The sequence below is a fragment of the Alligator sinensis genome, unplaced genomic scaffold (genome assembly GCF_000455745.1).
Source record: "Alligator sinensis unplaced genomic scaffold, ASM45574v1 scaffold1097_1, whole genome shotgun sequence".
NCBI classification, from domain to species: Eukaryota; Metazoa; Chordata; order Crocodylia; family Alligatoridae; genus Alligator; species Alligator sinensis.
In genome coordinates this window covers 1,580,481-1,606,049 of record NW_005841950.1, presented here as the reverse complement: position 1 = coordinate 1,606,049, position 25,569 = coordinate 1,580,481, and the positions used below count along the sequence as shown (strand labels likewise).

The 25,569-nt window shown below is 47.0% G+C and overlaps 1 protein-coding gene across 1 annotated transcript in view; it reads left to right on the top strand.

Moving 5' to 3' along the window:
• TRIP4 (thyroid hormone receptor interactor 4) overlaps positions 1–25,569 on the top strand; it is a 68,973-nt gene that overhangs the window by 32,403 nt on the left and 11,001 nt on the right. Inside the window, exons 8-12 of the mRNA XM_025199902.1 lie at positions 3,149–3,364; positions 4,609–4,735; positions 6,056–6,243; positions 9,368–9,492; positions 11,256–11,347. Of these exons, the coding sequence (XP_025055687.1) occupies positions 3,149–3,364; positions 4,609–4,735; positions 6,056–6,243; positions 9,368–9,492; positions 11,256–11,347 (748 nt within the window). The remainder of the gene's footprint in view (positions 1–3,148; positions 3,365–4,608; positions 4,736–6,055; positions 6,244–9,367; positions 9,493–11,255; positions 11,348–25,569) is intronic.

The following is a 25,569-nucleotide window of genomic DNA, read 5'->3' as shown; positions in this document are numbered from 1 at the left end:
AATGTCATGTCTTGTCTACTGTGGTGTGTTTCTGAGGGGCCTTGAAAGATGTGTGTTCTGAACTCTCAACACTCTGTCCTGCAGTTGGAATGTGGATGTTTAACAAAGTAATTCTTTCTTCCTAGTGATCATTATGTACAGTATAACCTCATAAATCTGGCATGCTCGGAACTGAGCCATCTGCCAGAAATTTGAAAATTCTGTGGTTTTTTTTGTTGGTTTTTTTTGTTTTTACACTGGAGCAGCGGCTGGTTGCAGAGCATGGTGGGGGGCGGTGGTGGTAATGGCAGCTGGTCCCAGAGCAGCGGCCGTATGCAGAATGGGGTGGTGGCAGCTGCCATGTGGAAGCTTCCCCCTCTGTCTGGTGGGGGGAGTGGAAGCCAGTCTTGGAGCAGCAGCTGCATGTGGAGCAGTGACCCGGGGTGGTGGATGGCAGTGGCAGCCACCATGTGCAAGCTTCCCCCTCCATGTCCAGGGGAACAGAGGGGGAAGCTTAAAGTGCTGGATTTTTGAGAATTCCAGATTTTTGAGATCCGAATTTATGAGGTTATACTGTAATGGAATTACACACTCTGAGTAAAATTCTTTTCCCCTCTTAGTCACTGTAGCTTTCACTCTCCTGTGGCATTGTTGCTTCACTATTTCTCTCAGTCATTGTAGAGAATTCTACAGCAGACGAGATCTGAATTAACGTAACAGTGTAATTGCAAGATGCTAACAAAAGTCATCAGGAAATTTTTTGTTAAAACCCATCCTGGCGTTTTGATTCATCAAATGCTATTTTGTGTGAGGGAGAGGCACAGACACTCCTCCACCCCCCACTGTAGTTCAGATGCCCACTTTGATACATATCCACTTACACTAAATGCATCAGTAACTACTACTAGTGCATGAGTCTAATCTGACTGCATTTTCCTTTATGTTAAGGAAGTATCTGCCCTTGGTTGCTCAGTGTTAGGGACCTGAATTTTTCATTTTGGTTTCGCAGCTGGAAGGAGTGAGAGAGGGAGTGAAAAAGTAGCACTTCTAGATCTAATGTGGAAAAAGGTTTATAGTCTCTTTCCTAGGGTTGTCAGTGTCATGTATGGTCAGTCTTCAACACAACAGGCAGCATCAGCATTTGCAGTGTATGCTGTCAGTGCCCTCCGAGCTGTGCTCACAGCTGCCAGGTGGAAGGAGGCTCTCACCATTTGAATTTTTCAAGCATTGTACTGAGGTCAGGAGAGGGGCAGTGCAGTGATCGATTGGTGGTGCTGCCTGGGGTTTAATTTCCTGCCTTGATCTCTTCCTCACACTAAACCAGCAGAGTTTGGTGGTGTTCTCTGCCCTGAGGTGGGAGAAGAGAGATATCACTCCATCCCCTCATTCAGAAGACATAGGGCTTCTTGTGTTGATTTGGAATCAATGGGCCCAGTGTCAAAAGTATTAAAATGACTTTGTTCCTGTACAATAATTAACCTTGATCCAAGGTTTTGAGTACAGAGACCTCAGCCTGCTTCACCCCATGGCTACAACCACCATAAGAAATTGATAACCTGTTATTCCATGCACAGAAGAAGGAAATTTTATTAAAGCATTGGAAATGAAATGTTTTAAGTAAGGCCTTTACTTTAACAGCACCCTCTGTTTCCTTTCACATTGGCTGTAGGGTGTTTTTTTTTTAATAAGGAAAACCACTGTTTGACATTGGGTGGTGTTAAAGATGGAAATAACCCTCCTTTTCTTGAGGTAGGGGAGGAAATTGGTTGAGTCTAACTGAAGTTGCTGCTATCTGTCTTCTTTCTTTATGTCCAAACAAGACAGAATCACACAAGACAGAAGAAAAATATAGTAGGTAGATGATGCAGTTTCTATCCCTGGTACTGATTCTTGCAAAACTTGCTTCTGGGTAAACATAAGTTGAGCACAGAGTATTTTGTCAGCCACTCTGGTGACTATCAAGCTTGTAACAGGTGTATAAAGATTGCTTTCAGCTGTGTTTGGGAAATCATAGAAGTGATGCACCCAGGCTCTTCATAGATGGAAGGCAAAAGGAGAAAGTTGGGGGAGGAGGGGGAGAGAAATGAACTAAGAAAGGAGAGGGTAAGAGCAGGAGTCCAAGTCTTGTATCCCAGATGCTGTTCAAGACGTACCCAAAGTTGGTTGAGGTGAGAGATCACCTGGCTCCCTCTGTCTTTGACCTGGTCTAGTCGGTACATCTCTCAGGATCAGGGTGAAGGCCCCACAGTGCCATAGTAGATCCTGAAGTCCCAGGAAGTGATGGAGATAGCAGTACAATGATAAAACTCACTCCGTGCAGGCCAACTGCCTTCCACAAAGTTTGCCTTGTAAGGAAGTCCAGAAGGATGAGGTGCAAGAGCTCATCCCCTCTTTCTGTTATCTATCAGTCAGACCCAGTTTTTAGCATGCCAGTTTTGGGCCATCCATTTTCCATTCTGTTCTCCTTTTGTTTTACCTCCTTCTCTTCCCCCTTCCCCAACCACCCCTCAGTCTTAACACAGTCCTTGGGTAGTATATGGACCAATTCCAGTTTTATGCCTTTCAGTTGTTGATTTTTTTGTTAAAAAAAGAAAATGGAACAGATTGAGTTGGGCTTTTGCTATCTTGGACATGTACAGCACAGGCCTCCAGGGCAAAAGTTGTGTTTGTGGATGCAGGTCTCGGGGATTTACAATAAATGCTGAAGTCCCTTCTACAGGGAAGAGAACAGATGCTGCTACAGCTTGGAAAGGGAGTGGACACCGCAGGCTTGGGCTGAATGCAGCCTTGAGCTGCCTCGTTTTTTTAACATATAGTCTGCCGTAGCTTCTGGTACCATCAACTTGAGATTCCCTGTCCAAATTCATGAGAGCTGCCTTCATGGCATAACTCATTTCCACAGGCTGCTTTTATCACAGTACAGTAGTTTCACTGTACTTTGTTTTATCCTATCAGGTCCCTGACAGACTGCCAGCACGACCCTCAAACAGGCAAAGTTTGAGTGCTCCAGCTTATTGCAACTGCCCAGACAGATTCCTCTGGGGATCACAGGGGAGCTCCTGGGATGGTGTGACTTTGCTCAGGCACATGGTTCCCAGATATATCTGGAGCTATTTGCTGTCATCCTCAATGCCCATTCTGTTACTTCTCCATGTTTGTCTCTCACCAGCGTGCGTCGTACCCAAGTCATCGATGATGAGTCGGATTACTTTGCCACTGACTCCAACCAGTGGCTCTCCAAACAGGAGAGGGAGGTGTTGCAGAAGAGGGAGAAGGAGCTGCGTGAGCTGCGCCATGCTTCCCGACTCACCAAGAAAATCACTATCGACTTTGCTGGCAGGCAGATCCTGGAGGAGGAGGACAACATGGCTGAGTACCACAGCAAGTGAGTAGGTGGTGCTGGATATGGGGAAAGGGAGATGAGGAACACTGTCAGTGTCTGTTGGAGGTGGCCCAGCTGCTTGAGATCAGCTTCCTCTCTCTGCATTTTTCATTGCTGGGAACATGCAGGACCCTGAGCTCTTAGCTGCTGATTTGTTCCTGCCAGTTATTTCTCCCATTTGCAGTTTCATCCCTCTAAAGTTTCAGCTATGGTGGCACAACCAAAGAGTTTGGAGGCACTTGCTTCTGAAGCAGATGAAGCTTCTGAGGATGGGAGAGTCATTTGCCATGCTATGTTGGGTAATACAGAAATAGAAAAAGTGGGGAGTGGTGGTTGAATGATGATTTGATGTTCCTTCATTCTTTCCATTCTTAGGTATTTTTCAAATTCCATGGACAGGGGATGCTTCCCAGCAAATGAAATTCCACCCTCTCTGGGATGGAACATGGCAGGCCTTAGCTGTTTAACTTGATTAAATGTGATCCAATTCTACCTCACTCAAGTCCATGAAAAGAAGTCTGTGCCATCTTTTGTAACATGCCATTTTCTGTACCTTAAAAAGGCATTATAAGAAGCAGCAAGTGGTGAGGGGGCTTGCCCATCCAGCATTTGCATGAACCTTTTTTCATGGACTTGAGCAGGACAGAATAGGATCCAGCCCTCTGGGTTTTGCAGCGCTGCACCCTAATTGTGAGTGGGGGCAGTGAAGGTTATCATCTCAGGAAGGAAACTTGTGGATGGGCTTGCACAAAAAGGGATCTTGCCTGGCCCCTCGGGATGTTGGAAGAATGGTTAGGACACTGGCTGGGGAGGTGAGACATTTGGGTTTAAGTCTCTGCTTTGCCTCGGACCTTCTGTGGAATTCAAACAAGTTACCCAGGCTCCCTGTAAAACAGGGCCATCACCCCACCTCACAGGGACATACATCCCAGTGGAAAGTGTGTCCATGATTCAGTCAGAATTTTCTTTATGCTGGCAGGTGCATTGGTGTTCAGGGGGTAGTGGCTGTCCTGAGAAAAGGCAAAACCGAGCATCCCCATCTGTAGCAACCATATCTTGAGGTCCTGAAAGAGCAGGATTGGCTTCTCTGACTTGAAATACAAGGAAAGGAGAGCACAGGGGGAGCAGCCTGGTTGATGGGGAGGTGAAAAGAAATGGTTGGGTGAATTGGGGACCTTGAGAGGCATTGCCAGCCAAAGGGTGGGAGGGAGCAAGGTGTGTAAAAATAGTTTATTTCTGTTTTGCAGACTGGATGAAACCATTGAGGCCGTTCATAGTGGCACGTTGAGCAAGCCATTGAAGAGCCCTGATGGGAAAAGTGCAGGGGTGTCTGGGGTTCTGGTGAATCCCTACCTGCTCCAACCTGCACCTTTGGTCAGTGCAACTTCAGTGCTTTATCCCTGAGTGTTAACTAATATTTGAGAGAGAGAGGGAGCTGAGGATTGCATCTCCCTGTGGGACAGGGGATGCCTCTTCCTTCCCTGGCTTTCTCAGAGATACCTCAGGCTTGGAAAAGGCCTTCTAGTCAATCCCCTTCCTCCACCTATGTAGGATTTTTACCTGTTGTGTCATTACTTTGTCCTTAAAAGTCCTGACTTATTAGGCTCAGCCCTGCCTCAGCCTGACCTGTTTCACTCTTGGAAAGGTTTCCTGAGGTTCAGCCTAAAGCAGTTTTCCTTCTCAGTTCTTGTTTGGAGAGACTCCTCCTACTTTTACCCCCTCAGCCATAATCTTCCTTCTGTAATATCCCCTCTGGTCTTTACTTGTTTTGTGCATAGTGTGTGCTTGTGCTCAGACACTTTAGAGCATTAAAGGGTTCTTGCCATTTGTCTGCTGAGTTGGATCATGTTGGATCCTGCAGGCTTCATGTCCTTCTGTCCATCCCAAGCCCCTGTGCCTTTCTTCCCCTTTTCTTAGCCCCTTGGCATCATTTAGATATTTTCCCTGGGCTTGGTGGGAACTTTTAGGTGTTAGCTGTTGGCTTTTATTTCATCCCTTTTGAAAAGGAAAGGAGCATGATCGGTTAATATTATAGCCCTGAGCACTACTGCTACCTCCAGAAGGGCTCTGTGGCTGCACCAGATGGCTGACTCGGAATACCAGTGTCCCATCTGGCAATCCATGATATAAGAGGATTGTCTGAATGGTGCCTTTAAGCCTCCATTAAACTCTTCTGAGTACCACTGCAGCCAGCTGGGCAGTGATCAGCTGAGTGAATTTTGAACATGCTGCCTGCTTGTGAATGCTGTGGGACACCCCTTTGTTGTTCTGCTCTTTAAAGACATGGCTGAGCTGCAGGGCATGTGAAGTGAGAATTGCTTTTACTGCTACCAGGCAGAGACTGCAGACTTTGATGGGCCATGCTCCATCTCACTGTGAGTGACTTGCACTCCTTTGCTTGCTGGGCTTGTTGTCTGTGTGGACAGCTTGATGAAGGCAGACTGATAGCCTACATCTTGCCATGGGCTCACTGACTGCTAGCATCTCTCAGGATATATTATTTTCCTTCTACTTCAGATCTAGCTTGGCCAGCATTCACCAGAGAAGGCTAAGATAGGCTTTCTGAGGCTGTGGGGCAAAGAGTTAGTTCTTCTAACTCAGTGAGGGAGGAGCCATCATACCCACTATTTTTAAAAAAAGGAAAAGGGAGAGGTATTAATCTTCTCTTATCTGTCTGTTTTAAACATGGTGTAGTGGGTGGATCAGACTGGCCTGCTCCCACGTAGGAAAATCGCCCAACCAGCAGATGCTGAGAATGAGCCTGGCTCTGAAAGGAGCAGGTTGCGGATTCAGGACCGAGAGTTGCAGGAGATCTCAGATGATGGCTGGTGCCTCAGCATGCACCAGCCTTGGGCTTCCTTGCTGATCAGAGGAATCAAAAGGTAAAAGAGGGCACAGAGCAATGATCTGTTCTGTTCTCAGCCATACACAGCTCTTGCTACAGGGATGGGAAAAGAAGCCATGTTCTGTTAAGGAAGGGATTTTTCAAACAGAGTGCCAGGGCACACTGGGTTGTCACCAGAGCCTTTGAAGGGTGCCTAAGGTGTGAGGAGATAATCAGATAAGCTAAGCGGGTAAGTCCAAGGTCAGGCTGGTCCCAGCCTGAATGATCCTCCACCCCCACTGCCTAGCCCTTCTGCAAAGAGGTAAAGTATCAACATGTTTTGTATCAATGTAACATACCAACATGTTTTTAAAATTGGGTGCCACTCAATTCATAAGTTATGGAGGGGTGTCTTGAGTACAAAAAATATTGAGAACCACTGCTCTACAGACTTCAGAGGGTGAAATTTCCATTGCAGAGATTCTGAGTAGGTGTTTAGGGTGGCTGGCCCTGGGTAATAGGAAAATACAATCCTGGCTCTTTTCAGCTAGTTCACTAATAAGACAGGCAGGCTGTTTCCCTGGGGGAAAATATCTGTGTGGGAGGTGTATAAACAAGGAGCTGTTCTTCCTCCTCCAGACATGCTGATGGGCATGGAGACTAGAAGAGCCAACTCTGGAACTGGAAAGAGCCAGCTTTTTTATGGTAGATTAGTAATGGAGACTTGAAAATCTGCCAGTGAAACCAGGGCAGGCAGAACTTCCATCCTGGTGTATTGAGGATAAATACATGAGCAAGAAAATGTTTCTCCATCCCAAGAGAGCAAAAAAAGGCCCAAGGCTGGTTTTAAAGAAATCCTTTGCAGGTTGCATGCATGGTTTTAGGAATTGATTAGTAGACAGGCACTTGTTTAGGATGGTTTTGAGTAGGAGGTTTGACTAGATGACCTGGAGAAGTCCCTTCCAGCCCTACTTTGTTAGGATCTGTGATCACGTGCAGCATCTAGCCTAGTTGTCGCTGGGGGGAATGGATACATGTAACACTTAAACTGTTTTAAAAGCAGTTTAAACTGCACACATCCCAGTGTACAAGCCAGTGTAGAATTTTTATACATCCTGCAGTGTTTTACAAATGCACCTGGATAATTGGAGATTAAGCTTTCCATCACTAGTATCTGGTCAGTCCTCCAGGTATCCCACACTGTACCACTCCTTTCCCCCTACCTATGCATTGCAACTGACTGCTCTGGTACTCTGATAAAACCCTACTGCCCCAGCCTCTGTTGTCTGCACTTGACCAAAGCCTGCAGCATCTCGGGCTGATCTGGGAAGAAAAGAAGGAAGGCTGACCAGGTGTTGGGGGCTGCCTGGACACCTGCTTCTGCATGTCTAGGGCCTGGTTGCTCTGAGGCTCCCCACAGTTTCTGCCTCACCCTGTGGCTTTAAAAGGGCATTTTCCCCCAAAACTTGTCATTGCAGTCAATAGACCCACCACTATGCAGTGTCCCAGACTGATTTTGGGACTGAGGAAAGTGGAGGAGTGGCTAGCTAGGGGGATGCTGTCTGGACCTCTGCTTTTGGGTTCCAGAGGGTAGGGAGCCCTGAGCCTGGTGGGTGGGTGCACCTTTTAACTGTAAATGTCCACCAACTTCTGAGTGAGGGAAAACCACGGTACTGCACAATGCGCAGTTCATACCACAGACTGGCTGCCAATTCCACACTGTCAAATGTGAATTGGCCCATTAATTGTTAACTGTTCCTCACCTTCCAGGCTGTACCCTTGCCACTTGCCCTGTCCTGCCCTGCCTCTGCTCATTCCACCCTTATACACACATCTCTATGCAGTTTCTGGCAATGAAAGTTAAATGAGCAGCTTTCAGGCATCACCTCCCCACCCCACCCTCACTGCCTCCCAAATCTTTCTGGGACTGCATGGACTGGGTTTGATTGTAGGGAATGGAAGTGATTTAGCGGCCTTATGGAGGAAGTCCTTGCAAAACCACAGCAAGATGCAGAGATCTTGGGCTGCTCCCCTGGAATGCAGAAGCGGGGGCCTAGGCTGCACCCCCTGAATCATCTGGCTACCCCTCCACCCACAGGTCAGCCTGGGATGCACCAAACCCTGGTCATTTGCCAGGAATTGAAGTAAACTGATGAGCAGCTTGGGGAAAATAGTCTTTAAAAGCCATGAAAACTCCAGCAGGCCTGGAACACCCAGAAACCCAGAAGCAGGGGTCCAGGCAGCACCCCCCTTGCACACACATACTTGGGCACCCCCACTCAGGGTACCACCACACAGAGTTTGGTAAAGTCTTTATTGAATTCAGTTGCTCTTTATTAAACTTGATGTTAGTGAGAAGGGGAGGCAGAAAATTGCAGTTGGGTTGGATACCCACTGCCACCAGTTGTGTGTCCACACTCTCTGGATGTCTCCTGAGGAGGTATGGAACAGGGGAGGAGGTACAGGACAGGGAAGCACTCCCAGCTGCTGTCTCCACATTCCAGTATAATTGACTGTAAAATGTCGGGAGAAGTCCTTGAAGTCTCTGAAATTTATTTGATTTTTTTTCCCAAAAGTTTCTGGGGAGGTGACTTATAGTCTCTTAGGGTCTGTGGGGCTGAGAAGACATCTGTGTATGCAGTGCTGCTTGATCTGAGTGGTGTGGAAATACCAGAAGACAAGCCCTTGGTTTAAGATGAAGCATTATATGCTGATAGCTATAGCCTCTGGGAGTTGCATCTCAAGAAAAAAGCAGTTACTGACTACTTGATATAGGGGTGTGGATCCATGTTACCCTTCTGACTGAGCACCCCAGAGCTTCTAAAAATACCTATTTTTCTTGATATGCAAAAGTTGAAGCAGAAGGCTGAAGTTTTTAAAATATGTTGCATGATCTAACAAGCAGTATTCTTTTTGCCTGCAGGAGATAAGTGGTCCTTATCACTCTCACCCTGGAGTGTTGAGGACATGCTTAGCTTGCAGCAGTATTTCGTGCCTCTTCCCTGCCTAGTCTTGTCTCTGGAGTACCAACAAATGTTTGAGTTTATGTAGTTAGAGGGGAGCTTTCTTTCCCAGGGTAAAGCTTGCTAGCGGGAATTTCATGATGAAGTATAACTTTGAAAACTAGTTCATGTGGGATCTCAGAAGGGTTTCAGTTCTGAATTTTTCTTTACTCTTCTTAGGGTGGAGGGCAGGACCTGGTACACATCTCACCGGGGGCGACTATGGATAGCAGCTACTGGTAAAAGGCCTTCCTCGCAGGAAATCTCAGAGCTAGAGGCTGTCTACAGAATGTTTCACCGGAAAGGTGAACCTCTCTCTGGGTCTTTCTGGGGTTTTTTTTGGATATGTGTAGCTATGTAATGAGAAGTGTCAGTTATTACCACTGCTCTTTTTAACCTTCCTCTCTCCTTTCAGTTCCTTTTTTCCTTTCAGCGTTTCTCCAGCCAAAAAGGGCAGGAGGGTAGTTTTTGACCCCATCCTTTCGACTAGTCAGAAATTCCCAGCACAGGCACTTAGTGAATTGTGCCTCATTTCAACAAAGCCTCATAGCAGTGAAGGGCCTGAAGTTATTTTTGGTTCAGGCATTAAGACCTTGCTAGTGAGTGTACAGAGGAGCTGGTGCCTGTGTGTTTCTGCACTGAAGTTGAAATGATCATCATGCCTTGCCACCACTTTGGAATCCAAGGGAAAAAAGCTGCAGGTTACTGTGCAGATCTTTCTTCCTCTTATGTGACTAGATGAGCCCCAGGCATTGAGTCCTAGCCAATCTGCTCCAGGCTGCGGGGCCAAGTAGATGCTGCCTGTCAGTGCAGTATTTCTACGTGCTAACTAATCCAAATGTGATGTCTCTTTCTTCCTTGGAACAAGCAGCTCTACATTCACTGTGCAACACCAGGATTGATCCCTGAGAAGCCACAGCTGGGGAAAGATGTGCAATAGTCTAGTGCTCCTGTCTGGGAGTCTAGAATCTCCCTGTCGTGGCTTTTCTTGGTTGTTTACTTTATCATAGAATATCCTAGTATCATAGAGCAGTGGGGTTTGAAGGGATCCTTAGAGGTCATGTAATCCAATCCCCTGTGTGAGGCAGAATCATCCCTGTCCAAATCATCCTATATGAATCCATAATCTAAACTATTTTTAAAACTACCATCAACCGTGACACAACATAAGATGTAATACTCTAACCCAGGGGTGGGCAAAATGTGGCCCACAGGCCAGATGCAGCCTGCCAGGCCATTCTGTCCGGCCTATGGGACCCCTACAAATTTTTGAAAATGTAATATTCATCTGCCCTGGGCTGCCTGTCATGTGGCCCTTGATGGCTTGCCAAAACTCAGTAAGTGGCCCTCTGCCCGAAATAATTGCCCGCCCCTGCTCTAACCTGTCACAGGTAAAGCAGGGGGACCATAGCAGCCAACGTCCTGCTTCTGTAAAAGGTTGTTAATATATGCTCAAGAGATCCCAGGTAGTGGGTCACACCCTCATTACAGAAGGCAAAAACCTCATAGCCCTTACCAATCTTTATGAAAAACTTCTCACCATCATCACAAGTGAATAAGTATTTCAGACTGCTGGCTTTGCTCGGCAGTTGCCTGCATCCCCAGACTACCGTATGAGATAATGCAGTGTAACACAATCTATGGCAGTCACTGCTAAGGGCATGGCCCAGGATCGGAACAATGTGGGTGCTTCAGGTCAGTCTCGAGATGCAGTGAGTGAGTATGCTGGGAGCACAGTCCCAGCATAGCAGGAGTTTTGTAAGTCAGGCTTCAGGTGCATGGACAAGGCAGGCAGAAGCTTTGCCTTTCCCATTGTATGATTGGCTTATGCCCATGCTCCAAAGAAAATTTTCCTGAGCAGTGCACCATTTGGTTCAAAAACAAAGAATTAGAGAAAATAAAATCTCTTATGTCTTTTTGTGCCTCAAAATTGTGTGTGGGGGGGAGGGGGGAAGAGATGAGGGCAAAAGCATGTGTTTCTAATAGAGAACACATGGAGGACTGGAAGGGTCACAGGCCTTACCTGAGCCCATGCTCATACTCTGCTGCTTTCTTCCTCTTCATGTAGATGTGGAATTTCCTACTGATTACCCCTCTGGCTGCCTTCTGGGCTGTGTGGACTTGATTGACTGCTTGTCCCAAGAGCAATTTAAGGAGCAGGTGAGTCAGGCAAATCTGCCTTTGGGAGCTGACTTTTTAACCATTTGCTTACAACTCCTTCAAACTAGTTCTTCCTGGGTTTTTTTTTTGTTTTGTTTGTTTTTTGTTTTGTTTTTTTTAATATATCAATCCATAGGCAAGGGAGGAGAATGACAAAGAGATGGTCTTATCTATGTTAGGGAGAGAATCCATTTCTGCAGTGGTTTCCCTGAACCAGTGCTGAAGATGTTTTGAAGTGCTGGGCTAGGCCAAAGCATTGTTATCACAGGCATCAGCCTTGTTAGGAGCTGGTTGAAGTGAGACTGTAGCTTGTACTCAGTGATTGTTTTGAAACTAGTTTTGCAGACTCAACATTTGTTATTTGCACCTGCTTATCCATATCAGCAGCAGGTGAGAGAAGACCATGTCTCCAAAGTGTTCTCAGCAGCCACTGGACTCCCTGGGGCTGTCAGGCTTTTGCATCAGATATAGCTCCTTGGGCACCAGGCAGCATTCTCCAGGCCACTGCAGGTGAAACTTTGGGAAGCCTGCTGTGCTTTGGTAGTTTGTTAGTTAGAAACTTAAATTTCACACCAATGCTGCCCTGATTAAGGACCTTTATTCCACTGATACTAGCTCCTTTGGTTCCCCTTAAACAGACACTTCATGAATACTGCCCCAGTTAAGCAGTAGTTGTTGTCATATGCTTATGCATAGGTTGCTAGCCTGCCTCCCCAGTATGGAAAGCACTGACCCTGTACTCAGACCCCAGGTGAGGCTTGTTCATCAGGGCACAGTTTAATCACTTATTTATTAACGGCAGAATGTACAAAGGAGTACAAAACCCAGCAGTTCCCCTGACCAAAGCAGACTATGGGGGCCTTAGGCCTTTCTCTTTGTGTCCGTGTGTGCATCTCTGCTCCATGGTTATCCACGGGAGCCAGCATCCCTTCTAACCTCTTACAGTCCTTTACAAGAACTACTTGACCATCTCAGATGGGCCTGATGACGGGTTCCAGGCTTCCCAAACTTGGGGTGATTTTACACTGAACAGGAGCAGGGAGAGTATTAGAGACCAAGAGGATGTTTCTGAATTGGGGTACCATTTCTTCTCTGTTTAATTTGGTTTTTGGAATGGGGCTAGGTTAGAATATGAGCAGCAGAGGGCGCCTAGCCACTGAAGTACAACTGCATAGCCACTGAAGTACAACAAAAGACTCTTACATGCTGGAGCCAGGGTTAAGCCTGCTGCAGAGGTGACAAGATCCTAGAAAATAAAACAGGGGCTGGATCAGTTGTCATTATGTCCAGTCTTGGGGCTAACACAGGATTGTTTTCCTGTTGTGCATTATCCAATGTGGTATGCAGTCTAGTTGGAAATCAGGGCCTTTTCCCTTCTCTGCTGTCCTAAATGGAAACTCTCATATCCTGTGACAGATTGCACAGGTAGGAAATGTGTCCTGATCACCGCTCTCTACTTTTTCTTCCTTTGACAGAATCCTTTTACTCCTAGCTCCACCCTGTGGAGGTGCCCTAGGTATGTCCTCCCTTCATTGGTGGTTATGGCTATTAAGTGATAGCAGACATTTGTCATAGGTTTTCCACAATTTGTGTGAACATGAGCAGTTTGTAATTTGCCTTTTAATTGCTCCTCAGATATTAACCCCTCCAACCCCCTAGTGAGCTCTAATTTCTCTTAAGTTCCCTTCAGTTTGCTGAAATCTTCCTGCTCTTGGAAGTTCCTGGAATGAAGCATGGTCCTCTAGGTGCACCCATGCCCAGCTGTAGAGAAGACAGCTTTCTGTCTTCCCTCAGTGCTATGACACCTTTGTCTGTACAATCTAAAATCCCCTTGACCTTTTGTTGCTACCCTACTGCATCGTAATGCTTGTAACCCTCAATTTGCTGTCTTTCAATATTGCTGTCCAGATTCTTCTTCCCAGTCATTGTTTGTATGGTTTGCATTGATTTTCTTTCCCCATATGTATTAGTGTGAGCTGTCCAGGTTGCTGATCCACGCATGCTCCCACTGAAGTTGATGGCAAATCTGCCTATGCTAAGAAATTTGTCTGTTGCTGACAGCTGTCAACAACAGATATAGCTGAACCAGTGCTGAAAACAGCTTGAGGGTAAGCAAGACCAAATTATAGCCTGCATCAGAAACCCGAGTTGAATCTCACTGGAGAGAAGGGATCAATATTTTTTGCGGGGCCAGTGCTAGATGTGACATAGTCCTGTTGTCTACTGTTGGTTTCTTAGCACAGGTTCATCATCAGCTGGTACCAAAACCAGCGGGTAGGTCTTGCTGTTGCGGGTAGGTCTTGCTTGACCAATCTCATTTTCTTCTACGACCAGGTGACCTATCGCCTGGACAAGGGAGAAGAGATTGATATCATATATCTTGATTTCAAAAAATCCTTTGATCTGGTATCCCATGATCATCTCTTGGCAAAACTGGCCAATTGTGGCCTTGGATACACCATGATCCGCTGGCTGGGGAATTGGCTCTGTGGTCGGACCCAGAGGGTGGTGGTTGACGGAAGTCAATTGTCATGGTGCCCTGTGACCAGTGGGGTCCCCCAAGGCTCTGTCCTTGGACCCATATTGTTCAACATCTTCATTAATGATGTGAACATTGGAGTCAGAAGCGGACTGACTGGCTAAGTTTGCCAATGACACCAAACTTTGGGGCAAAGCATCCACACCTGAAGACAGGAGGGCGATCCAGGCTGACCTGGACAGGCTCAGCAAATGGGCAGACGAGAACCTGATGGTGTTTTAACACTGTAAAATGCAAGGTTCTCCACCTTGGGAGGAAAAACCTGCAGCATCCTTATAGGCTCGGCAGTGCTATGCTGGCCAGCACTATGGAAGAAAGAGACTTGGGGGTCATGATTGACCACAAGATGAACATGAACCTTCAATGTGACGCTGCAGCTAGTAATGTGAGCAAAATGCTGGCTTGCATCCATAGATGCTTCTTGAGCAAATCCCGGGATGTCATTCTCCCCTTGTACTCAGCCTTGGTGAGGCCACAGCTGGAGTACTGTGTCCAGTTTTGGGCCCCACAAGTCAGAAAGTATGTGGAGAAGCTTGAGAGAGTCCGGAGAAGAGCCACGCACATGATCAGAGGTCAGGAAAACAGACCTTACGACGACAGGCTGAGAGCTATGGGGCTCTTTAGCCTGGAAAAGCACAGGCTCAGGGGTGATCTGATGGCCACCTCTAAGTTTATGTGGGTGACCACTTAGGATCTGGGGGAACGTTTGTTCACCAGAGCGGCCTAAGGGATGACAAGGTCGAACTGTTTATAAACTACTGCAAGACCGTTTCAGTCTGGACATAAGGAAGAACTTCTTTACTGTCCAAGCCCCCAAGGTCTGGAATAGCCTGTCACCGGAGGTGGTTCAAGTACCTACATTGAACACCTTCAAGAGAAAGTTGGATGCTTATCTTGCTGGGATCCTATGACCCCAACTGACTTCCTGCCCCTTGGGCGGTGGGCTGGACTCAATGATCTTTCGAGGTCCCTTCCAGCCCTAATGTCTATGAAATCTATGAAAACCAGTTTTCAGCAAGGAGCATGTTTCTCAGTGTAGACAAAACCCTCTTAGCTCAAGGCAGGATGGAGTGCTTAGTTTTCTGTGCATTTTTTCTGTAGCAGTAGAAAGCGAATGAAAGCTTTCAGGTATAGAGCACAGTGCCGTAATATGGCAGAGGAGATCACTATGGGAGGACGAGCTGTTGGACTTTCTCAGACTTTCCATTTGGATTGTCCTTTTTTTTTTTTTTTTTTTTTTTCCCCCACCCCGTTCCAACTCCTGGTGGTTACTTCTTTGACTGCCAAGTAAGAGAGGAACTTCCCAAATACAGCATCCCTACATTTTCCAATGAGACCCAGCATTTGAAAGTTCAAAGTTTCCCAGTCCATTCATCATTGTGTGACAGTGGCCACTTGGTTTGGTTTTTTTTTCCTTCAACATCTGCACATTTGTTTTTGATCCCTCTGCCTCATCTTTCTCCCAAGCACGGGTGGTTCTTTTCCCTGCTTCCAACTCCCGTCAGCGCCTTTAATATTACTTCCCTGTCCTCACTGGTGCCGACATCCGCTTACAATTTAGTATTGCCTGCAGATTTAATTTCCTTGCTGTTTGCTTCCTCTGTCAGATTGTTAATGAAGCTGTTTAGTGACACCCTGCTGGTGTTTTTCTATCATCATCATCATTTAATATTTCTATTACAGTTGTGCTCAGAAAGCCAAATCAGAGTGGGAGTCCCAGTGTGCAGTATGCATACAGCTAGGTGACTTCAGGGTTATCTCCTTCCCTGGAGAGGTTACCATTGCATTGTTTGTTACTGGTTATTCATTTTGAAGATTTACCTCTTGTGCTGTGACCTCATACACTCCTGTGGGATCAGTCCTGCAGCACTTGCTTAAGTGTGTGCCTAGTTCTGTTTTGACTTCATTGGGGTTGTTTGTGTTGAGGCAGTTGGGGGATGATGGTATGGTGACTAAAATGATTGCAGCACTGGCAGCTGGGTCGCACAGGCTCTGATCCCAGTTGTGCTACTGGTTTCACTGTATGAATTTGAGCAAGTTGCAGCCTCCACGGACCTGTTTTTCCACATGTTAGATGCCACTTCTGTGTTAAAGATGGTGCAAAGCTCATTTTGTTCCTAAAGTGTGCTGTGATCATTCAGTGGAAGATGCCCTCAAAGGGCAAACAGTGATCAATACATAAGCCCCCTGCGTGAATTGTGTGACTTAAGCTTGTGACAGCAAAGGGAAGCTAGAGGGCCTTCCTGAACTCAGCCTGTGAAACGTAGGCGTCTGTTCCACTGCAAAGAGCAAAACTTCCCATGATGTGGCAACTCAGCTCTGTATTTCCAAGTGAGTCTAACATTTTCTGGGTTCATTTCCTTTTATTATGGTCAGCCTAAAATATACATTTAAATTAGAATGATCCCTTTGTTTGGGCATTTCTGTGCTAAAGTTGACCTGGAAACCTTTCTCCTTGCCAGGATCAGAATTTACAGACTGCTTTTTTCTGCCTGCGGCCGATGTCACCAACACCTTAAGCAGTACGTTGAGCTGCCTTCCTTTTTCTGCGTTAGGTGTTAGTGAGCTCATCAGTTGTAACTGGGGAGATGTAGAATACTACATTTAGGTCTTGGCAAGGATATGAGGAACTGAATGATTCACATTGATTCCCTTTTAAAGTGCACTGAAGTCTCCACACATCGTGCTGATGATGTTGGATCTCAAACAGTTTTCATTTTGATTATGAAAAAACCCATTTCCATAGCATTTATACGAGTATTTCTAAACTGCTTGGAAAATGTGTGGATAGCTCTGTGTACACTTATTTCTCCCTAATCTCTCTCTCTCTCTCTCTCTCTCTCTCTCTCTCTCTCTGTGTAATGAGAGAGAGGAATAAAACCTTAACTTTCAATATCAGGTAGTTACCTATGAGAAGAATAAAGAATTTATTCCTCTCTTTAAGTGGGGACCTACCGCTCTAAATCTGCCTGAGGGGACATGGCTAAGATTTTTTTTCTGTGCCTGGCAGTCTAGTATCTTTTTCTATAGCTTCACCTCTTCCTCTCTGGAGAATTGAAACCAGATATTCTTCTTGTGAGTGAGAAAACATCTTTATTCACTTCAGGCAAAGTGCATCCAGGGAGTCTGTGCTATTAAGACTGGGAATAATGACACATTTTCCTCTCTGTGCATTAAGACCTTCTAATGCCCAAGCCTCACTGTTGCCAAATTGCACACATCTACAGTTGTAAGGACTTTAGTAGGGCTAGAGATTTGACTAGCATGCTGTGAGAAGTGTAGCTAGGTCACTTGAAACAGTTGCAGCCAACCCCCAGGCCCTTTGGATCAAGGGGGCCCCAAAACTGGTGTTGTGTGAAGCTTAGACAATGATCATATGTAACCCAGTTCCAGATCAGGTTGTGTGAGGCCTAAATCTGGCTCGTAGGGACCTGGGGACACTACAGCAGGGGTGTCCAACCTTTTTGAATGTGGGGCCGGATCACAAATTTTTTATCACCCAGTGGGCCAGTGAGCCATATTCAAAGAACTCACAGGAAGTGACATCACATCAGGAAGTGATGTCACGTGACCTTTGACACCAATGAAGTTGCAGAAAGCGACAGTGAAATGTGTCGGCTCCGCATGGGAACTTAGCCCATGCCTCTGTCCGCCCTGGCTGGCCCCGAGGTGCCCCCAGCTCCGCACGGGAACTTACCCCATGCCTCCGTTTGCCACGCACGTGGGCAGGGCTCAGGCCATGCTGCAGCTTCCCCGGCCACGTGCCGGGGGCAAGGGGCAGAGCCCATCCCCAGCTCCTCCAACCAGGCGCGTCTGGGGCAGCCCTGCTCCGCGCAGCCCTGGGGGCAGCTGCAACAGGACCCGGCTCACTGATGAGCCAGGCCCTCAGGGGTAAGCAGCTCCCCTCCCCTCACTGCCAGCTGGGGCCCGCGGGCCGGCTCTGCCCGCCTCGCTGCTGCCCCCGCTGCCGGCAGCTCCGCGCTCTGTTGTTGCAGCTCTGCGCTCCGCGGTCAGATAAAATGACTTGGTGGGCCGCATGGCAGCCCACAGGTTGTATGCTGGACAAGCCTACACTACAGTGAGCCTGTCTGTATTCACCCTTCTGTCTGTGTGCTTTCCAAGGCAGATGACACCTCCCTCTCCTGAGTTTTACTTGTCTGTGGCAAATGGAGGAATGTAGGGCTACAGTGAGTTTGGATTTTAGTCCCTGAGAGCCACTGGAGTTCCCCCTTATTTAAGGTGCTGGGGCTTTCCATTCTAGCACAGTGGTTCAGCACCTTCTTGGACTTGGGGCATCCCCTGCTAGACCCAAGGCAGCCCTTGGAAATTGCCAGCTTTTGAATTTTTACTTGTTTATTTGACAATGGAAAATACCAGAGCATTTCTTCTGTCTCAAAGAACTCAGATAAACCACAACAGGTCAGAATGCTTTTGATGGTACAGATTCCTATTTGAAATATCTGGATTTATCTTGTGAATCATGTGTAGGTGTTTGCACACCTAATAGTGCCACAACACCCTGAATGAGAATCACTGCTTTAACATAAGCCAGCAGGTATAGAGGCTATTGTTCAGCCTGTTAAGATGCAGGAGCAATTGCCAGCTGATGATGATTAATTTAGGAACTCATTAGCATGCCAAAAAGAATCAAATGATAGAGGCTAGTTTGCCCTCTTCTCTAGTTTCAAAGACCCTAGGGAAAAACTGAAACCAAGGTTGAAGTGTATGACTTAATTAATGGTGACTCTGGACTTAGCCTCTGCTACCATTTTAGTAAGCTAGTTAGTGACTTAGGTGTTAACGTTGCTTCTGATGCAGTCCATACTCTATGTAGAGTTGAAACTTGCCTTTACTAACACTGAAGCAAGGGATAAGATAACAAAATTCAACTCAGGATTTCATAGGCTTGGCTGCTGCTAGAGTTTCTTCTTCCAGGCTGCTCAACTCTCACTTTATGGCTCTGGTTTCTGGAGAGCCAGGCCCAGCTCTCCTGTGTCAGGGTTGGGTAATGGGCCACCTTCCTCCATAAGTCATGAGAACTGTTTCATAGCAGGAGCAGCACCAACAGAAAAGCTGAGGTGTTTTCAGGCAAACCATACCAGTCTGCTGTGAAGTTGTCAGAGACCTGGAGCAAAAAAGGGAACTCCCATCTTCTGATCTGGGTTCACCCACAAGCGAGAAGTCATCTTGTGCAAGTTAGCTGCTACATAGCCCAATTAAAATACAGATTTGTTAGGATTACACTTGGTCACATACATGAATGTCCATTATCAGATAACTGATGAACTTCATAACCCCTAGCAGATCAGTCAGGACATTGCTAGAAATATATAGTTCTACAGATACATTCTTCAAGGAGAATGAGAAGAGCTCTCATGTGATTTAATCAGCAGTACCTAAAATCAACGTTTTGTTGCCAGCAGGGGTCAAAGCTAAGAATGGCAAGGTAGCGTACTTGCGAGTGATGGAGTCTGCAATGAGTAAGTTGTTGCTTGGACACATTCGGGCTTCTAAATTATTAAAATGGGTCTTTAGAAAGTGTTTTTGGGAGTAGGATTGTTTTTGGCATAGCTGGACACAGCTGAATCATCTTCAGGCTTAACCCTTTGTAATGCATGGATATGAATTTTAATCCATTATTAATTATAAGTTATTCTTATTAATGGGATTTGTTTTGCCGACTGGAAAACTCCAGCAGTACTGTCAGAAAGGCACAGGTGCTCTGGGTTGCTAAAGCAGAAGCAAATACCCCAATTTTCATCTTTCCCAGCCCTCCAGTTGCCTGTTTTCTTGCTGCTCCCACCTTTCATCTGACTGAGAGCAGTGGGCCTGCCTCTGCAGCTGACGTTAGCCCTGCCTCCAGGATCTCTGGATGTGGGAATGAATGCATGAAACACTGCTTTCAGCTGAGCCAATTATCCTGGTGAATGTTTTTCCAATCCCTTTCAGTTTCCCCCTGATGGTCATCAGTCACCCTATAAATGTGTCAAACCCATCCTAATGCAGCTTCCTCGGCTCACTTTGGGCAGGTGATTCTCTGCCCCCCAGCAGGGATTAGAATTGCTGAAGGTTTCAGTGACACTAGGTCACTTGGCACTGGGAAAGCAGAGGTGAATAGAGCATGCTCCAAGATTGCTGGCACTGCAGGCTCTTCCAAAGCCTCTGAGAACCTGAGCTGTGTCAGACTGTTCAGTCTTTAAAAACAGTGCGGCTCAACTAGCTTAAATATCAAATCCACATCTCAAAGTCCTGTTCCTATTAAATTTTAATTGCTTCCCCCCTGGGCCATTCCAGCCAAAGTACAGCTTTTGGTGTATAGAGACGCAACTAGATCTGGATTAGGAACTTTTATGCAGACAATGCTTTCTGAAAGTAGAAGCGCCTGATGGGAAGAGGTGATCTTGGGGAGAACCCAGCAGTGACCCTTGTTTGTCTGCCGTTCTGCATTCGCATCTGACTGTGTCCTGAATGAAGCATGAGTGGCAAAAGCAGGCAGTGGGGGAAAGTGTCACCTGAGAAGCATAATTGTGGGAAGAAGGAGAAATGAAGGCAGCCTAGCAGAGCTTCTTGTACATCCCCATGAAAGGAGCTTGTGCAGCTTGCCAGCATATTATCTGCCAGCAGCAGATGTAAGCTCTCAAAAACAGCAGGGAGGATGTTGACTGCAACAATGCATCAAGGCTGTGGTTTGTAACCTCAATAGTAAGGCAGTTAACTTTTTTTTTTTTTTAACAAAGACATTTTGATTGCCAGATCCATAACCATTAGCAGCTGTGGTTTTGAGCTGTTCCTTCCTCACGTTGCAGTCTAGACCTAACAGGCTTTCAAACAAAAATTTGGCTGGTAGCTCCTGTTTTTGTTTTTCTAATCCTTTTTCCTTCTGCCGATCAGAACCGAATGTCATCGATTATCTGTTTCCTAGCTCAGCCTGCTCCAGAGCCGTTCCCCTCCTGTCAGTGTAGGGCCCAGTGCCTATTGACTAGACAGTAACCAGTGTCAGCTCTGCTTGGAGCTATCTGGGTTCTTAGTCCCAAGGAGGTGGTTAGGGGGGCATTAGTAGCAAGATGAGATCTCCTACAAGGATGCTGAATGCTTTGTTTCTGGGCTAGTACATTTGGCAGCGTTATGCAATGCTGCACTGCCATGGGTTTCTGTATGGGGAAACTCCCAGCTCATGTAACAAGCCAGAATGCCAGTTTGAACAGCACTTGGGTTGGAGAAGTGAGAAATGAGGGGGAAGATGATGGCTGAAGTGGCCTTTGATGCAAGAAACATATGTGAGGATGCCAGTTCAGTGGCCCCAGTGGAAGGCTGTGTTCTGCAGAAAGCCAAAGCCTCAAAGTGTAATGCTTTGCTGCACTCAACCAGCACATTCATCCCATGTTCTCAACACACATTACAAAGCTGGGAAACCGAGGCATGAAAACGGTTGCCCAGTGTGCCTGAGTCAGTCAGCTTCAGCAGGGTGGTAGAACCCAGGATTTCTTTCCATCATCATGTCTAACAACTGGGACATTATCGCTTTTGGTAGACAGATATGCCAGTTTGTGGGAACATACCTTGAAAGGTTGAACAGGGGGTACTTTTGGTGGGAGGGAGGCTCTGAGAATCCTGAGAAGAACAGTTTCTGTTCAAAGATCAGTAAATGTGCAACTAAGCTAACAAAAAATCAAACAGAATCTAAAGAGATGCTTTAGTGTGAGTCTGCTCAAGAAAGTGACAGTTGAGGACGGGGCTGCTCACTTCCCTGGATGCATTAAGTATTGGGACTGCTGACTTGGAGGCAAGAAGAGAATTTGCCTTTATTCTGAAACAGTCTAAGTGCTGTAGTGCCAAATTCCATATGGGCACCATCTACAGAGCTGCTAACTTAAGTTGCAGCTACTGGTTTGATTCTGCCTTCAGTTATCCTTGAGCAGCTACCATGGCATAACTGAAGACATAATCCGGCCTGCAGCATCTTGATCCCTAGTGATGATCTATCAGTCAGAAGGATCCCAGCTTGACTCTAAGATCATAGGCAGTTTGCAGGTCTGTCAATGAAAGGAACAGATCTCCTAATTTCTGAACAAAAGAGATTTGACCTCTAAAGTCACTAGGTGAGCTCAGAGCCCATCCCACAGGATGTCATTCTTAGATATGCTTTTCAGTATGGCATCTCTCTGTGATATGGAGCAGGCTGTCCAGGGGATGAGCTTTTCAAGATCCCAAAGAAACAAAATGTTAGAAACATTGAAGCCAGGACTACTACAGATGTCAGGATTTGAAGCCAGGACTACTGCAGATGTCAGGAACCTGACAGATGAAACAATCCGACAGAACCTGACTTGCCAAAGAAATGATCTGGAAATTCTGACATTCTGTGTAGAGATTGCTTAAGGGAAGCAGCATGTGATCACGTTTCTCCAGCTTCTACCTCTGTCTTTAACAAAGCTAGAGAGAATTATTTTGAAAATGGTGCTTTCATGTGAGGCACGATCAGACATGATGTTGATACACATGCCAAGCGAATTATAGTCCCAACCATAGGCTGCATGTACTGCTCCTCTTCCAGTGCGGTTGCTTTTCCTCATGTAGCTCCTGCCCTGGTGAGCTACAATCAGCACCAGACAGGCACTGAATGTACAGATTTCTTTCTTGATTTAAAACATGGCGTTTCTAAGCAAAAATCCCTTCCCTGGATTGGCCTCTGGAGGCTAAGCTGATACAAGTCTGTGCCAGTGTTTTTTTCCACCTCTGTTGTTTTCATCAGAGGCTCTGAGCAGTGGACCTGTATGGATTATTGAAGCCTTGTGTAGGAAGCATGGATTTCACAGGTGTCTTTCCCAAGGTCAGGCTATGACTCTGTGCCAGAGCTAGGAACAGAACACAGATCTCCCATGCCGGTTCCTACACCATAAATGAACTGTTGCTTGCAGCCAGTGTGTGGTTTTCTTTACTTCAGTCTCAGCCCTCTGGACTATAAGCAAGGCAAAGGGATCCAAATAAGTGTTCCTGTAATTTTGGTGGTCTCTGGTTTCTCTGGACCTCTTGGGTGTTGGTCACGTTTGTGCAGCGGAGTCCAAGTTGGCACTGACGCCACTGTTTGGCTGCGGTACCTGTGCCACTTGCCAGAAACTGCTGACTTTCTTTTCTCTTTTGGAAACCGCTAAAGAAACATTTTCTAGCTGGATGGTGAGCAATTTCCCTCAGGAGAGGAGGAGAAAATGGCTGTTTAGTAGTTAATTACCTGTTATGTTAGTCTGACAGCTATGAAGCTTATGAGGCATGAAAGATGAGTGGGTCCGCCTTTCCCACAAATCATGCTGAAAACTGGGTGAAGAGCCTTGTGCAGCGGCCAGAGCCTCTCGCAGCCACCCCCCAGGCTTCCTCCTTCACCAGCCCTTGCCTTCCTCTCGCGGAGAGCGCGTTTGCTTCCTCACCTTCCAGCCTGGGGACAGCCAGGCGGCTTCTTGTAACGCTTGCAGCAGTCAGCACGGCTTGCGGTGCATCTGTTCCTGCTCTGGATGGCTGATTCATGGCTGCACGCAGGCCTTGTTACAGTGGCCCCGTGCTCTTTCTGAGGGACTTGATCTCTGCCAAGGTTTTTTGTGTTTTGTTTTTTAAATGCATTTCACAGTGAGGAATAACTCCCCTCTCCTGCCAGCATAAAAAGGGTCTGCTTGTCTGTATTCATTCCAGACAGTCTGGCTTTCTAGTACTGTCTCTCTTATTTTGAAGCTCTTCAGCAGCATGGGGATGAAGCCCAGAGCTTGAGATGGCTTCCTGGGCTAGCAGTGGCTGGAGGAGTTTGGATCTCTTTCATGTTCTGGGCCTAACAAGGCCTGCGAGGGAGCATAAGGACTGGCTCCTTTCTGCACCTTACGAATGCCATCCCCATCACACACCTGCCTCTCTTCCATGCGACAGGGCTCTGAAGTTGGCTGTTCTGGCAAGCTGCCCGGTGCTTGGGGGCCACACCTAACCTCCATGAAACAGAGCGGATAGTGGCTGTCCTTGGAGACTACAGGTCCTCCATCTTGCTCCAGTTAGCAAGGCTGCATGCCGGGTCATCTGCTGGCCTCGCACCTCCCAGTTAAAGAAGTGTCTCGAGCAGGCTGGATTGTAGGGATCTGGAAGCCTGTTGGCATTTGAAGTAGGGACGGGGAAGGAGCTGGGGCTTGTTAATGGTCTTTATGTTTAGAGCTGGATCCCTTTTGGAGCATGCATTCATTTCTTCCTGCTTTCCTGTCTGGAGGCCTCCCCTGAACCAAGAGAATCACCTGGAAGTGAAACTGTGAAACCGCTTTAGAGGGTGTTTGCTGCCCCGCGCTTTTTATCTCATGCCGTGTGGGGGGGGGGGTGCCTTTGCTCTTTCAGAGGATTCCTCCAAGCGGGGTCTCTTCACTTGCGACTTTTGTTCCCTGGGCATGTTTGTCTTGAGTTGTTTCAATCCCTTATTTGGGTTCAAAACCCTTCTTAAAAGGCAAACCCAGCACTGTAGCGGTAGGTGCAGAGATGTGGGGGCTGCTGAGGTGGGTGGTAGGGAGCACAAGGGTGATGTTTACAGGCTCCCCAGGAAACAGTGTGCAGCCCTCTTTAGCCTGACAAATAATCAGCTGGATGTGCGGCCAGTGTAGGGAGGGAGGAACAGCTTCTATGAAATAACAGGAGAATCCAGATAACTTAGAGTGAGAAGGACTGGGGGAAAATCTGAAGAGGAGAGAAGACCCTCTGTTGTTCCCACTTCTGCTGGGTCCAGCTGAGGGAGCTGTCACTAGTAACAGCTCCCTAATTTTTAAGGCCGGTTGTCTTTCTCTGGCTCATACCCAGTATAGAGCAGCCTAGGCAGTGCTCTGGACTCTGTCAGCTAGCTGCAGTCCCCAAGGGACTGTCCTCCAGCTGAGGAAAGCTGCAGTGCAGCATGCTCCAGCTGTGCCCTCTGTAAATGAGGCAGCAGCCCACAGGAAGGGCAGTATAAAAACCCAGCTGCATCAGCTCTGTGCCTGCTGAGGGCTCTTCAGTGCCTGTGGAAACCAATCTCTGCTTCCTTTATGCAGCTGAAGTGGCAGAAGGGAGAAGAGCCAGCCAAGGGCATCTGACCCGAAGTCTGTTGCCAAATGTACTGTGCACAGTGTCTCCAGGGAAGCCCGTACAGCCCCTGTCTGCAGTCTGTCTGGCTACAGCCAGCACTCTCAGTACCTCCCTTTCAAGCTTCCCAGTGCTTGTCTCAATTGTGAGCAAGTAAAGAAGATTGTTACTTCTGCTACGCTAGGCTGGATGAAAACAGCCCCTGTCAAACAGGGCCGTAAATGTCAGGCTTAATGGGTGCCTCTCCCTGCTACCTCAGAGACTGACATATCCACTCTTTTGCTCATTCACTGTGGGCTGGCAGAGCTGCAAAGCCTGGGCAGGTCTGCTACTGTTGCTGGTCTTGACATGTTGGGGGGGAAAAGCCAATAAACAAAGAGTGCGGGGAGCGTTCAGCACGGCATATTCAGCCCTGCTGCCTTATCGCTGGAGCTGTTTGGCATGCCTAGTAGCTACTCGCTGTATTTTCAAGCTACTGAATCCATAGGGAGGGCAGGAGCCAGTGATTGTAGGCAGCTTGCCTTCTGTAGAGCTGACTTCCAGCATGTACTGAGATGCTCCATTTAGCCTCAAGCTCTTTCGGTCTGTTAAGCTGCCTCGAGATTCTTTTCTC